We start from the raw sequence: 14,945 nt of genomic DNA, 5'->3' as shown, positions 1-14,945 counted from the left end.
TTGAGGCTAGGCTGGGCTACACAGTACGACCCTGTTCCAGAACAAAATAAAACCAATGTATTGACTTGTATTGCTCTCTGAATACATCTTTAGTCTGAAAGTGAAACTGTAAGGAAGTAGATTCTTCAGTCTTATTTACTGCAGGTATTACAGGTTGCTTTTTTGAGATGGCACCTTGGCAGGACTGCTGTTTCCTGACACTGAGTATCTGAAAACAAAATGCTCTGGACAGTTTCATCATCTAGAAAGAAAGGTGTGTGTGCATGTGTGTGTGTGTGTGCGTCATGCATGTGTATGTGTGGTGTCAGGAGATGTCAGATGACTTTCCCACAGCTGAAAATAGTTTCTGAAAGAAGGCTGACAGGAAAGGGATCTAATAACCACTCTTGATAAAGAAATGAGGCAGCTTCAAGTTAAAAGTAAAAATGTAAATCAGTAGTTTTATAAAATATTAAAAACTAGCTAGAATTACATGCATAGATGTTTAATCAGGAATAGCAGAGGAACTTAAATACAGGATTTGTCAACAATAAACATTTTTAGTGCAAATAGTGCAGAAAATTTTCTCAAATATAGCAGTCATTCTAATCTATACAAAATGAGTCTCAGGTGTATATACAATCTATAGTGCATCTGGATCTCAGCCATGGTCATGAAATGCCAATTCCTAAGTCATAAATAGAAAATCATGTGCTTAGGTTTGTGTCCCATTTCTTTCTTGGTGGTTCATGTTTTCAGGGAAATCTGAAATGAAAAAAAAAATTTAAAGATTTAAACAAATTTAAGATTATAAACACTCATTCCTTTATACTGTCTTCCTGTTAAGATATTGTAACTTGACTGGGAAGGAACTGGGTAAGGAAAAGATTTCAATGTGTTCCTTTCAATAATCTATTTCTACTTCTTGGGCTGCGAGTGAATACAAATAGTATAAAAATCAGCTCACTTTGCAAATTATGATATAACACGATTCAGAGGTGATAGTAATGGAATAAAAACTAGAGATAAGAAATGCCTATTACCTTGTCCCTTTTCAAAAGAATCCCCCATGCTCCTCCTTAAAGTCTGTCTACTCCTTCAGCCTGGATGGCTACATGCAGGTGATTCATCCATCTCTCCTAGGGATTTGTATTGCAACTCAAGACTCTCAGTAGACACCAGCTGCTGTGGTTGATGGTTGACTAAGAAACTGGGGCTGGTGACGTAGGTCAGTTCTAGAGTGCTTGTTGAACACTTGGAAAGCAATGGGTCTGATCCCAACACTACAAAAACAAAAATCAGACTGGATGCAGAAATGAGAAACCGCTAGCCTGAGAAGGATCTGTTTTGGTTACTGAGTGCCTTCCAGTATGTCTCAGTAACTGGGCTGTTCTTTCCTTACTTTGGCTCTATAGTAACTCTGTATTCTTCAGTAACAAGCTCTTATTTAGGTTTGTGATCGTTTGAAAGAGAAATAGCCCAGTAGGCCTGTGTAGGTGACCATTTGGTGCTGTCCTGGGAGTTGGTGCAGCCTTGCTTGTAAGTCACTATGGGTGGGCTTTGAGAGGTCATAGCACACATATTAATAGACTGCTCTCTGCTTCATGTCTATGGTTGAAGATGTCATCCCTTGGCTTCCTGCTCCAGCTGCCGGATGCTAAGCCTGCCTCACCATTATGGACTCTCCCTCACCAATCATAAACACAAGTAACTTCTTCCATCTATAAGATACCTTGGTCATGGTATTTTATCACAGCAAGAGAATACGGGGCAGGGTTTTCTTCTGTAAACAAGACATTCTTAAAATAAGTAGAAAGGAAAAGGAAAGGCGCTTAAGGGCTGGAAGAGCATGGATTAGAAGACGACGGTAGAAGGAAGAACATGACCGTAAGCTAACCTTAGAAGAAATGCAAACTCTCATTAAGGATACAGTAGCACTGAGAAAATATCTACAGGGTTCCCACTGGTTACAGACTTACTTATATGATAATGTTTAATATATAATTGTCAACAGTCAACAGCTCTAACGATAGAACATGGTAACAGTGAACAGGCACTGTTAAGGACTAGTCAGTTAAAGTACACTTGTGTAACAGCCTTAGACACTAACTGGGAATGTACTTACCTAGAGAGGAGCGTGAAATTGGCTGTGCATCGCGATCACCTGGTGAAGCTTCTCTTCTTTAGCTCTTCTACAGTGGCAAATCTAGAAGATAAATTATTTAAAATAGCAGTCACTTTTCCAACTACTTCCTACATTAAGACAGAATTCCAAATAAGACTTTTTTAATTTGTTAACATTCCTTTAGCGTTTTAACATTTAAGGTAGCTACTAACTCCTCAAGTTTAGGAGGAATCCAGAAGAACATTAAGGTTGGTTTGAAAAGTCTTTGATTATAAACTTTCCTAATACTAAATTTTGATTATTTCATTTCAAATGCCTATGCTTTTAAAAAACACAGAATTAAACTTTGCTCTTGTTAACTATGGAAGATTAATAAACTAAAACTTCAGTCAAACTATCCAGAATAGAATGGATCAGAAACCAATTTCTTATTAATACTATAAACACAGATGAGTTACTAACCATCTCTGAATTCTGTCTCTCATGAAAAATAAAGCTCATAAAATCTATCCTAATCTTCTTTAATAGGACACATACACACAAGCATACACTCTCACAAACACATCCCTACACACAAACATTTCATAAAACTTACAACGATGATTGTTTCAAAGATATTAGGTAAATATTTAGGACTATTAAATATTTAGCATCAAATTGTTAAACAGACCCCCCCCTTCGGATACAATGAAAATACCAGAATAGAAGCTGTTCTAGAAAGTTCTAAATAGTATTATTGTTTAGTGTCTATAAGTTAATATGTACTTAGGCAATTTGTAAAACAGGTTGTCTGCAGAAGAATATTACAGCTGATTTACTCAAGGATACAGATACTCCTGTTTCTGAATGAGAACTGTCATTTGATTTACCTGCTTGTGTACTCAGAACTAACAGGTTTAAAGCAAGAGTTGAGTCCTGCTATCCTTCCCCAAAGAGGCTCAGATTCCACTCAGTACTCAAAACTCCAGCTTGGTTATGTGCTATTGATTTTTACTTATGAACACATTAAAAAATTTTGATACTATGTCACTCATCCTCAATTGAAGAGTATTACATACTGTTCTCTTTTCCTTGAAGCTATTGAGAAAATCATCTATTTCAGTTTTTCCCTCCAAGAAATCTTCAGCAATATTATCAGACTCTTCCTCAGCTTCATGTGCAGCTACTTTCAGTCTTGCCTGTAGGGCACTTGCACTACAACTCTGTGAACAAACAAACAAAAAATCAGACAATGCATTAGTCTATAATTCTCAGATAAACTACAGAGGGGGAAATGAGGCAGGGATATGAAAAGCAATATTCACATGGGTCTTCAGCATTGGCTACTTTGGATAGACACTGCTGTCTATTATTAGTTAGGGTTTCTTTCTATTGCTGTAATGAACTACCAGGACAAAGAGCAAACTGGGGAGGAAAGGCTTTGTCTGGCTTACTGTTCCACATCACCATTCATCATTGAAGGAAGCCAGGACAGGAACTCAAGCTAGGCTAGACCCTGGAGGCAGGAGTTGATGCAGAGGCCATGGAGGAGTGCTGCTATTGGTCTGGTCCTCCTTAGCTCTCTTATAGATCCTAGGGACTGTACCACTCACAATGTGCTGGGCCCTCCCCATCAATAACTAATTAAGAAAATGTACTACCAACTCCTGTACAGCCCAATCATAAGAAGGTATTTCCTCAATTGGGGTTCCTTTCTCTCTGATAACTATAGCTTGTGTCAATTTGACCTATAATTAGCAAGTACAGATACCAGACTAAAAAAATAAACCAAATCACAAACTGTAAAACTGTTAAATGAGAAACTGAAAAATCACTGTTCTATCCTAGATACTTTGGAGTTACATCACTGTGAGAGTACCTACTTGGATGACCCGATGACCCCATCTCCTTGTGTTCCTGTTCTTGTCTATCTTTGTTAGGTTATGATGACAAGGAAAACTCAAAAGATCTACAAAATCAATGCAATCTCATACATTCCAAGAGTCTTCCATTGAAAAAAAAAAAGTTTACTAACATTCAAATCACATCCCATTTCGGTTGACAATGTTCCCTCCAAGAACCAAAGACCACCTAACAAAAAATCAAAGACTAGGCACGAGAAATCCTCATTTGATTTATTGCTCAGAGTTGTCCAAGAGATGCCCCAAACACTACAGGCTATTGCTATTGCACTTGGTTGCCATCCAGAAGTGGAAGGTCAAGTCCTTACCTGCTGAAGACAGCATGTACTTCAGACACAAGGCCTTAAGGTCTCTACGCTGGGACTGATTTGAATGCTCCATCATGAAGACTAGCTTTCATGGTACGAGAAAGCACCATACAAACTTCTAAAGGAGGGAAGCAATCGACAGTTCTACCTAACTGTGAACCACAATAATGACGAGCCTGTCACGATAACTCACAAGTGCAGTAGCAGCATGCACACCTTGGCAGTAACCATTACCTTCTAATAGGACTAAGACCTGCTCAACAAAGGGGGAAATCATGCCTGTGACTGGGAACCTAGACAACTACCCAGGGCTAGTGAAGTGGATCTTGAAGAACCTACAACTACCACTTTACTAATCCAGCATAATTCTTAACCCACAGATAAATGCAGTCCTCGCCCCTCATCGAGAAAACTTTGCAATATATCAGAAAGACCATCACAGAAAACAACTAACCAAAATAGAGTTGTAGAACCCAGTCCAAACAGATACAAAATAACTCCTGTAGCCAAGGCTCAAGAAACATTAGAAAGATTGTAAAAGCCAGAGGATCAGGGAGTTTCCTGTGAGAGTTTAGTCTCCTAGTAATGCCAGAAGTTAATCCATAAAGTATCACAAACATATCTCTTGGTTTTCTGGGGTTTTGTTTTGTTTTGTTTGAGACACAGTTTCCCTCTGTAGCTCTGGCCATCCTGGAACTTACTCTGTAGAGCAAGCTAGCCTCAAATTCACAGGGATCAGCCTACCTCTGCCTTCCAAGTATGTGGATTAAAGGTGTGTGCCACCACCTCAGGCCAATTTTTAAGTATTTCAAGAATCACCTCAAGCAATTCTTACATAAATGTCCAGGGGCAAGGAAAAGTGTTAAAGCAGAACTGTGTTGGTGGCAGAGATGTGCCTAAGGCATTACATTGCTCGGTTCATGTTCTACCTCTTAGCCCCAAACACAATTCTTTACAAGACATTTTCTCTTAAATGAGTTTCCTACTTTCTCATTTGCTCTTTATAATCCACTAGCGACATTTGTGTTATATTATACATATGTTTTAAAACAACCATTCACTTTTATTTTTGGTTCTTCTCATTTTAAACTTATATATTTAAATGTGAACATTTCCCTCTATGCTTTTACCTTCTATTACAATTAGAAAGCAGGGCTTTTAAAACTTTTTCACATAAAAACCTTTTAAAGATGTTTCTAGAAATTAACTGATTTTTGTACTTTGTTCAAAAACTTTATGTATTGTATTTTTTTAGACTCTGTATAATATGACCTTTATGAAGTTTGATATAAAAGATCAAGGCTACTTCTCATTGGATTCTAAACTGATAAAACAACTATATAATTCGGTGAATCCTGAAGTTTTTCTAGTTATTAGTCAGATACATGAATCTATTTTGGAATTGCAGCATACATACAACTATTTTCCATTTTTCTACAAAAGAACTGCATCATTTTAAATGACATTTCACAGAATATTTTGATATTGATGAAGTATGTTTTTCTTTCTTTTTTCGTTCAACTCCTTCCTGACTACTTTAATCCATTCAGATTTAAAAAGAAAAATCTGTTAAATTTTTAAAAACATATTTGGGAGACTAATTGGAAATATTAAACTTTTAGGTCATATTCTGAAGAATCAAATCTTATTAATATTCTTTCATTCAACTGATATTCTATGCTGTTGTAACTAGAGAATATAAGCATTCTCTTAAGGGAAACAAATTATTAACTACAATGTTTCCTGCCGCAATAAGCTATAAAGATTCCCTCTCCTATTTTAGTTTTAATGATTGTTTTTTATAAGTAGAAGTCTAATCTTTTAAATTATGCTTAAACTTTTTGTTACTAGATTTTATTACAACAGATATACTACTTTCCTAATTTCCTGGGGGTTTTCATTCCTTATGGGATTTAGAACTAGATAAACTCCGAATGAACAAGAACTCTGTTTACAGGTGTCAGCTTCATCAAGTCAGAGAAGTGAACAAAGGACAGGGCTGGCACTGTGGACAGCAGCTCCCCTGAAGGAGAAAGAACTAGTCAGTCGTACCTCGCTGAGTTCATGTTGTCTTTGCATCTTCTTTTCAAAGGTAGATTTCATTTGTATAAGTAATTCATACTAAAAGAAAACATAAAATTGCTGTTTAATTTGATTTTTGAAGCGTAAAAATCTCTTCAAAATGATCATTAACTCACCTTATCTAAAACAGCTTGCCTTTTGGTTTCCAAGCTATGCTCCAAAAGGAGATTTTTTCCTGTAAAACAAATCTCTGCTTATTTCCCAGCACAGATCAGGTTTTTCTCAGGAATTATGAATTAAAGCAAATGGAGACATACTTGCTAACTCCTCGATATTTTTTACTAGGTCTTCCTTGTCAGTAATAATTTGTTTTAGTTGAGGCAACATCAGAAACTGTTCTAGTAATACCTCCTCCTGTTCATTCATGTCTGTGAGCTGTGACACACTAAAGACACAAAAGAAAAAGCAAATTGTTAATAAATATTAGTCATCTGGTTTTTCTCCATGATGACAAATGTTCACTTTTCCAGCTTGACTTGTGTGATGGGAAGTTATATGTGACATAAGCTAGAATCATCTGGGAGGAAGAACCCTCAACTGACAAAATGCCTTTGTAAGTAAGAGTAGGCTGTAGGTAAGTCTCTAAGGATTTTCTTAATTAGTGATTGATGTGGGAGGGCTGAGCACACCGTGAGTGCTTAAAAAAAAAAAAAAAAAAAAAAAGGAAAACTCAGCAAGAAGCAAGCTATAGAGAGCAAGCCTGAGTCATATGCAGGTACCCAACAGAGGTGGACAGACAGGCACAGGAAACAGAGAGTACCATGGGGATGGTTAGAAGAGCCTGAGTCATATGCAGGTACCCAGCAGAGGTGGGTAGACAGGCACAGGAAACAAAGAACCATGGGGATGTTAGAAGAGCCTGGTCACATGCAGGTACCCAGCAGAGTTGGATAGATAGGCACAGGAAACAAAGAACCATGGGGATGTTAGAAGCATGGAGGCTGTTCACACTATTTCATTCCTCCTCCTGTAGTTTTCATGTTTTCTTAAGTTTTTATAGTAGGTAAATGTTTACAAAGAAGAAAAGAAAGATAGTACTTTCTAATAGAGCCTCACTTCTTGGAACCTGAGCATTATAACGCATAGTGAACCGTTAAGAGACATGGAACATCTTTTCTATTGTTGAACTTGCACTCTTTACATGTTATTTTTTTATGTTTACACATGAACTAAAATACAAAGAAAGTCCAACTTTATATTTTAAATTACAAGATTGTTCAAAAGGCTTTAATCTGTGCAGTCCTGGTAGAATATATTCTAAAGACATAAAATTCCAAATTATTCTAAATTGTATTCAATGGTCTTAATAGTAGCAGCCTCATGGGTATTATAAATCCTTAGTGGGGTGCATGGAGTACCCCACTAAATGGAAAGACCATGAAATGTTTTATTCATTTCATAGAGCATCTTATGTTCTATGAAAAACCCAAGTTTAATCCTGCCACTGTATCAGCTATAAATTTGAATAAAACTTTGGCTTCTAATAAAATTAGTTTTTGAATGCATTATGATAACTTTAGTTTACTCATCCATACACAGCATTAATCTACTAAAGAAACAATGAAAGATCTATTTTGAAATTATCAGAATCTAATACACTCACCAAAAAATTCTCAAAGACTGCAAACATCACATGAGAGAAAAGAACTTTTGTTACCTTGGTAGTCATGACATCTAGAGCAATCCCTAGGTACAGACCAACTGTGTAACAGTTTATCAAACTAAAGCTGATTTACCACTTACCCACTAAGACACCCACAGAAAAGGAATAGTCAAAAACTTTTAAATCATTTTATTTAATTTGAATATGAAACTATAAATAAAACAGACAAGATCATCTTTATTCTTCAAGTTTTTTTACCTTAGTTCTGAAAGTTCTGGAAATGCATCAGGAATATCTGGCATCTTATAACCAAAACCATTTTGGTTCATCTAAAGAAGAGTTTTAGAGTGTTAGATCTCGGTTATACTTGTGACTGATCACACTTACCATCTAGGACTAACTGTGCAGTACTGCATCTAGCCGTGCTTTCATTACCGATCTACCCCACCTCCATCTCTGCACATCTCACCAACACATCTCCCCCCAGTCTCTTTCTCTGGAATTCTATACAGAGTTTACACTTTACAGAGGGATGTGGGGGATGGCTCTTAGAAGAGCCTGTATTATTAGCCTGTGTAGAAGTATATGATTATAAAATAAATCTCTTATGAGCAATTGTAACAGGTATAGAGAATTATCTGTGGATTTCATAGATGTAAATGAATATACTTCATTCAAATAAAGATATTAAACATATTAGTAAACTATCAGCACTCTGAGTAGTTACATATTTAAGTTAAATAGAATAAAATAGATGAAGAACATAGTACCAATATGGACATTTATGACTTTTTTTATTAGAACACTCCAAATTTCCCCTAAATTTAAAAGAAAATATTAATAATAGTTTGTTGCTTGGCAAAATGGCACAGGCATTTAATCCCAGCACTCAGGAGGCAGAGGCAGCAGATCTCTATGACTTCAAGGCCAGCCTGGTCTACAGAGTGAGTTACAAAGCTACTCATTGAGACCCTGTCTCAAAAAAAATCAAATAAATAATGGTTTATTTATAATCTTTCTTAACATAATGATGAAAGATTTTGGAAAAACAAAATTCATTCACGTTTGAATTTTTAATGATTATAAAATATAAAATTGGTAACGTTGAACGTAATGTATATGCATATACATATTTATATATATTTGTATGTGTTTCTGTGTGTGCACACGTGAGTACAGAAGCACGTATGTGTGAAGGCCAAAGGTCAACACTGGCTGTTTTTTTTTTCTTCTAAGACAGGGTTTCTCACTCAATCAAGAACTTGGTAATCGTTACATCTAGAGTAATCTCTAGGTATAGACTAGTCTAACAATATAAACCAGACTAAAGTCATATATGTAACAATATATATCAGACTAAAGCTGATTTCTACCACTTACCATGTTAAAAGAACAGTGAAAAACTTTGAAATCATTTTATTTAATTTGAATATGAAACTATAAGTAAAATAGACAAAACCATCTGTACTCTTCATGTTTTTACCTCAGTTCTGGAAATGCATCAGGGATATCTGGCACCTTATAACCAGGCATGAACTATCATGTCTGGAGCTTTATGAAAGGTGCCAGAGATCTGAACTCAGTTCCTTGGGCTTGTACAACAAACACTTTAATGCCTGAATCATCAGGCCAGCCTCCAAATCCATAGATATAGTTTGGACATAAAATATTGTTTTTTTCTATAACATGTTACATGGCAACCTCTACCAGCATTACTTATAAACATATAAATTTTAAGTCAATAAAATGCTGGAAGCTTTGAGCATACTCTTTGATTTAATAATACTTGCTTCTCTGGTATAATCCAATCTTGTGCCTTGTCCAGTAAATCCTACCTGACAGCCAGACAGATCCCTTACAGGCAACTTTACAAACATGCCACCTGGCATATAGTACAAGGCCTCTGTCAATGTTTTACAATCACATAGCGCTTAATGGAAACTCTTGATATCCTCAAAATTTTATAACCATCTTTAAAAATCTGGCCTCAAGCATAAACTCATCATTCATTTATCTGCATCTTTTTCCACTGAGCAACTATTAAGTGTGCAGTAAGAAGCACTGGGGACAAAGTAAAAAACTGGAATGATCGTTATTTCTACTTTGGTCTCTTGAGGCAGTGGCCTCAACTGTCTCCCACAACTCTGGACTTTCTCTAGAAACTTTATGAGCAAGTCCTATGGTTACCTTTTTGAGTTTGTTATCTGAGATGACAAATATGATTTAATCTTTTATGCCTAGCTTAGTAGATGGACATAATAAAGGCTAGCTGACCAAACACCCATTTCACCTGACCAAGCCCGCTCAGTCAGTCAACTGGTTCTCCAGTGCAGGAGTGAGGATTAAAAGAAAAGAGTCGATTAGACAAAATTGCAGCATGATCCCAGCCAGTTCTAAGGCTGAAGGCAGGTTTGTTTAATTCAGCTTTTCTTTTCTTTTAATTACATGCAGGTATTTAGGTCAGTTCTAGGTTGAGGAACCAACAATACAATAGAAACAAACAGTCAAGCAACAAACAAGGCAAGATCACCCTGTGATCACTCATGATCTCTGTTTCTAAAGGCTCATCTGGATGACAAAGTATCTGAGCCTACTTCCCAGTCCTAGCCCACAGTCATATTCAATCCTGAGGCATACTTCTTTGTTTTAGCCTAAGACTTGGATTCTAGACTGAAATTACTTCTCTGTTTTAGCCTAAAAATAGACTCCTGCCTGAACTTACTTCCTTGTCATGGCCCAAAGTCAGATTCCTGCCTAAAGCTCATTTCCTTCTCCTTGGGCAATGTCAGATTCCTGCCAAGCAGCCCCAAAGGCTCTCCACATTCACCGATACAAAACACAGACTCCAGAGGTACCAACCGATGCTGATGATTCTGTTGTGGGCACTGGTAACGGCAGACTTGAAAGGACGCCAAATGAAGGCGCCACTGGCTTGGCTGCAGTGTAACTTGTGGTTGAAGAAGAAACAGTGTCAGCTACAGACAAAGATGTGATACTCCTGTTAGCTTCTTGTGGAGGATATGGAGGAAGAAATGGAAACCCCTGAGAAGGGTAAGGAGGCATCCCACCTGGATTACTATATAGGCTGAAGAAAAAAAGAGACGATCATTAGGTAGGTGTTAGGAATCAAATCATCCCTAAATTGTCCTGAATAACAGTGGTTATACAATTCTAAACATGGAAATTTCTTTTGGCAACTGATTTTTATAATTAAACTAATTATTTAAGTCATAAACTATAAGCACCTCAGAAAAAGTGTAGTTTCTATGAAAAGGAGGAATGCTCTAGAAAGCATCCGATACTATTGCTCTCTGTAAAGTCTATCGGAAGCCATATTGAGTTGTCAGTATTCCAGTGACATCATTTAGTTCTGTTTCTTTATGGAGAGGATTTAATCCAGGAAATTTACTCAAGTAGATGTTGATAAATGGCTTTCAATGTCGGGCAAAATCGACGTTAAAGTTGAGGTTGTTTTTCTAGAGATTTTAAAAGAAAAATCAAATATATGGCTGAGCTACTAGAATGTTAAAAACATTTCAAACAAATTTGTATATAAACACAAATAAGTATTTTAAAAAGTAGCAAATCATTATTTACCTGGGACTTAGTCAGACAGTAGGATAGACAGTATTTATTTTAGCAGGATGGTTTAAAATTAACATTTTTTTTCCCTTAAAAGTGAAAAGAAGCTAGCTTCAATGGCCTACACCCTTAATACCAGCACTGGTTAGAACCAAGCAGATTTCCATGAGTTCAAGACCATTCTATCTGTACAGTTAGTTCTAGGTCAGACAAGGGTACGTAGGGAAACCTTGTCTCAAAAAATAAACAAACAAAAAATTGAGAAGAAATCAAATTATATAAGAATGAGGAGTATTTCAGGCCTAAATGAACACTGAAAAAATCATGTAAATATACACATTTGAGTTAATAATAAGTTGATCAATTAGTGGCTCTCATATAAAGAAAAGGGACTTAAGGGTATATTTGAGATAATACTAAGTAACTAACAATATTTCACTCTATATTGGTATAAATTCTAAATAACATAAAACTAAATTTTATAGAACTACTATAATCTTATTTAATGGCATTCTTGGAAGAAAACATTTGTTAAGGATTTTGAAGTATTTCCTAAAAGTTTACACGAAAAAAACTCATGAACCGAAAGAAAATAATCTGAAAAACACTAAAGAAATATTACTTCTTCAACACATCAATATAAATTATATAACAATAACTTAGAGTAGCAAGGGAGAGTAATTGAAGTAAATATAAAATACAAAACAAGTTGTTAAAATTTAAAGTAGAAATGGAGTAGTTGAAAAAACAATATTGCAATGTTTGGTAAAAAGTAAGAGCCAAGCACTTAAAGGCATAATAGGATAAAAGCTAAAGGATCAAGGACTTACAGTTTTTAAACTCTTGAACTAAAGGAAATCTTTAGACTATTTCAACCTTAAAGTAGAAATATTCAAGGTATGAAGGGATTATTGAAATTCCAAATTCAAAGGTTATTAAAAAATGATAAATTTTACACTAGTAAAAACAAAGTAAGATAAAACAAAAGGCCCTCCATAACACAGAAAAAAAATGGTAGAGCATTTCCTGCAAGCCCAAAGCTGTGGGCTCTATCCCAGCACCCCAAACTACTAACAAAGCTGATAAAACCAGCTGAAAGGCCTATCATACATAGAAGAATAATTTCTCTAACACATAAAGAATTTCCAACAACAAACATAACAGCGAGTAGAGGACACAATGGTATATAGCTTCCATAAAATAAAGTATCTTTAAAACAGGAAAACAGTGTGCAATTAAACTGCTAGATAACAAATACATTAACTTTTTATGCCCACAAAATAGGCAGAGATCTTGTCTGACAATATCCCATACTGGAAAGGGAATTGGTAAATGGGCATTGTGTTTGTAAGTGAAGATGGGTGTAGCTAGGAGAGAGGACAATTCTGTAAAATGCTATTTCTAGAAAAAAAATGAAAATATTCAAATATTCTTATTCAAAATAAAACCAGATACCTCTAAGAGATGCAATATCAAACTTAAAAGGAATGTCATGACAAAAGAAGAGTACATTAGGGCCATAGCTCAGCAGTAAAAGCCAGCACAACACACACAGACCTAGGGATCAATCCCAGCACATACATTAAAAAACAGTAGGTTTTGCTAGTGAGTAGTTTCTGTTTTTTTTTTTCTTCCACCTGCTTCTTACAGATGTTTTAAGATCTGACAGCCTCTTTGGTTTTCAGACAATAACAACAAGCCAAGGTCTGAAATGTCTACCTGGGGCTCCCAGCAAGGCTGCTGAGAGGCAACACCTTTAACGTTTGTAAAAGGTATTTTCCTTACTGGACAGTTGATAAGGCGCTGCCTGGATCCTAGAAGACCCCTTGCTAACACCTCTGAAAGGGCCTGAGCTTTACTCTTCTTAAGTCTTGGGAAAGCAGACTAAGAAACAGGGTATTAAATCACAGAAGTCTTGTCTCTGATATATTCGGCAGCTCTTTCTGTCCTGTTGCATGTATCAAAGCTGACAAAGTCAAGCAGCACCTTCAACATTGTGCAGACACTTCTCTCGATAGACCATCCAATTCACTAGGTGCATTTTCTTTATCCACATTACTGCAAGGCACATTGTTGGTTGACTTCCCAAACTATGAAGCTGATTTTCAGATGATCATCTCCTTTATTAAAAAGCCTTTCATGAAAGCACCTCTAGTTTTTCACTCCTGCTTGTCTAAAACTCTCTCTCACACTTGTTATTTTCTTCTCAGAGGGTAGAAGAATTCCATTTCCAAGTGCCTCCCAAAAGTTATACTTGCTACAGACTATAAAAATTATGGATTAAATACTTGTATTAGCAAGGCCTGGTGTTGTAGGCTTTTGACCTTAGCTACTTGGAGGCTGAGACAAGGAGAACTGTGCGTTCAGGACTAGCCTGAGTAATTCGGTATGGCACTTTCTCAAAATTTAAAAAACACAGCAGCTAGGGATACAGCTCAGGCATAGACTGTCAGGCTAGCATGGTTCCGAGTTTGATCCTTGGTGCTCTACCTTCCCACAAAAGATTGTGTTGACTTATTTTACTAATTGTTATGACAAAAACAAGTTAGAGAAATTTAAAAGACAGTTTCAGAGCATCTCTAGTGGCTAGAGCAGTCCACTCTACTCTTTGGGTCAGTTCTCACTTACTCTCTGAATCTTGCCTACCTACAGATTTCCTGCTGTCGTCTAGATGCTAAGCTCTGGGCTAAGCCTCTCTTCTACCTTCCCTTGCCACTGTTCCTTGTTGGTGGTATACACCTTAGACTCCTGTCCCAGATCCTCCTCTTTCTGATTTCTCTCTCTGTATGACCTCATCTCCTGCCATTACTATGCAACTCCCCTTTTAAGATGAGGCTCAGCTGGAGGCGAGGGGAAGGCCGTTGTACACCTTTAATCCCACCACTCAGGAGGCAGAGGCAGTAGTCTGGTCTACAGAGTGAGCACCAGGAAAGCCAGGGATACATGGAGAAACCCAATCTTGAAAAACCAAAGAGGGAGAGGGGAGAGGGAAGGAGAAGGATGAGGGAGGGAGGGATATAAGCCCATTACATAGCTTTCAAGGTGCTAGAACTCACCCTATAGACCAGGCTGGCCTCCTATTCATGGAGATCAGCCTGCCTCTGCCTCCTGAGTGCTAGTATTAAAGGTGTAGGACTCTACACTCTCTGTAACTCTCCAATGCCTATTTTCTATGCTGTCTGTCTCTTGAGAACCTCACACAAGTCAGTGTTTATGGCAGCAGGAATGCCTCTGTCCCTGATGGCAGACTGGGAGACAGTCTCTGTCTGACTGCCTGTTTGTGTCTATGTCTATCTTCCTCTGTCTCTCTGTCTCTGTCACACACACACACACACACACACACACACACACACACACACACACAC

At 36.9% G+C, this 14,945-nt stretch overlaps 1 protein-coding gene across 2 annotated transcripts in view; it reads right to left on the bottom strand.

Moving 5' to 3' along the window:
- Nucleotides 1-413: 413 nt before the first annotated feature.
- The window catches only part of Vps37a (VPS37A subunit of ESCRT-I), a 33,696-nt gene continuing 19,164 nt past the window's right edge, over nucleotides 414-14,945 (bottom strand). The window contains exons 5-13 of one of the 2 annotated variants that reach the window (XM_028768153.1): nucleotides 11,067-11,083; nucleotides 10,858-10,973; nucleotides 8,257-8,327; nucleotides 6,653-6,780; nucleotides 6,512-6,570; nucleotides 6,366-6,434; nucleotides 3,163-3,306; nucleotides 2,105-2,185; nucleotides 414-744 (exon numbers count right to left, since the gene is read on the bottom strand). In XM_028768153.1, coding sequence (XP_028623986.1) covers nucleotides 2,105-2,185; nucleotides 3,163-3,306; nucleotides 6,366-6,434; nucleotides 6,512-6,570; nucleotides 6,653-6,780; nucleotides 8,257-8,327; nucleotides 10,858-10,973; nucleotides 11,067-11,083 — 685 coding nt within the window. In that variant the 3' untranslated portion in view covers nucleotides 414-744. Of the gene's footprint in view, nucleotides 745-2,104; nucleotides 2,186-3,162; nucleotides 3,307-6,365; nucleotides 6,435-6,511; nucleotides 6,571-6,652; nucleotides 6,781-8,256; nucleotides 8,328-10,857; nucleotides 11,084-14,945 lie in introns of both variants that reach the window. The other variant, XM_028768152.1, reaches the window with a different exon arrangement.

Source organism: Grammomys surdaster, unplaced genomic scaffold (genome assembly GCF_004785775.1).
Source record: "Grammomys surdaster isolate TR1022 unplaced genomic scaffold, NIH_TR_1.0 185, whole genome shotgun sequence".
Taxonomy (NCBI): Eukaryota; Metazoa; Chordata; class Mammalia; order Rodentia; family Muridae; genus Grammomys; species Grammomys surdaster.
The sequence above is the reverse complement of the archived record's forward strand: the minus strand, read 5'-3'. Positions and strand labels throughout refer to the sequence as shown.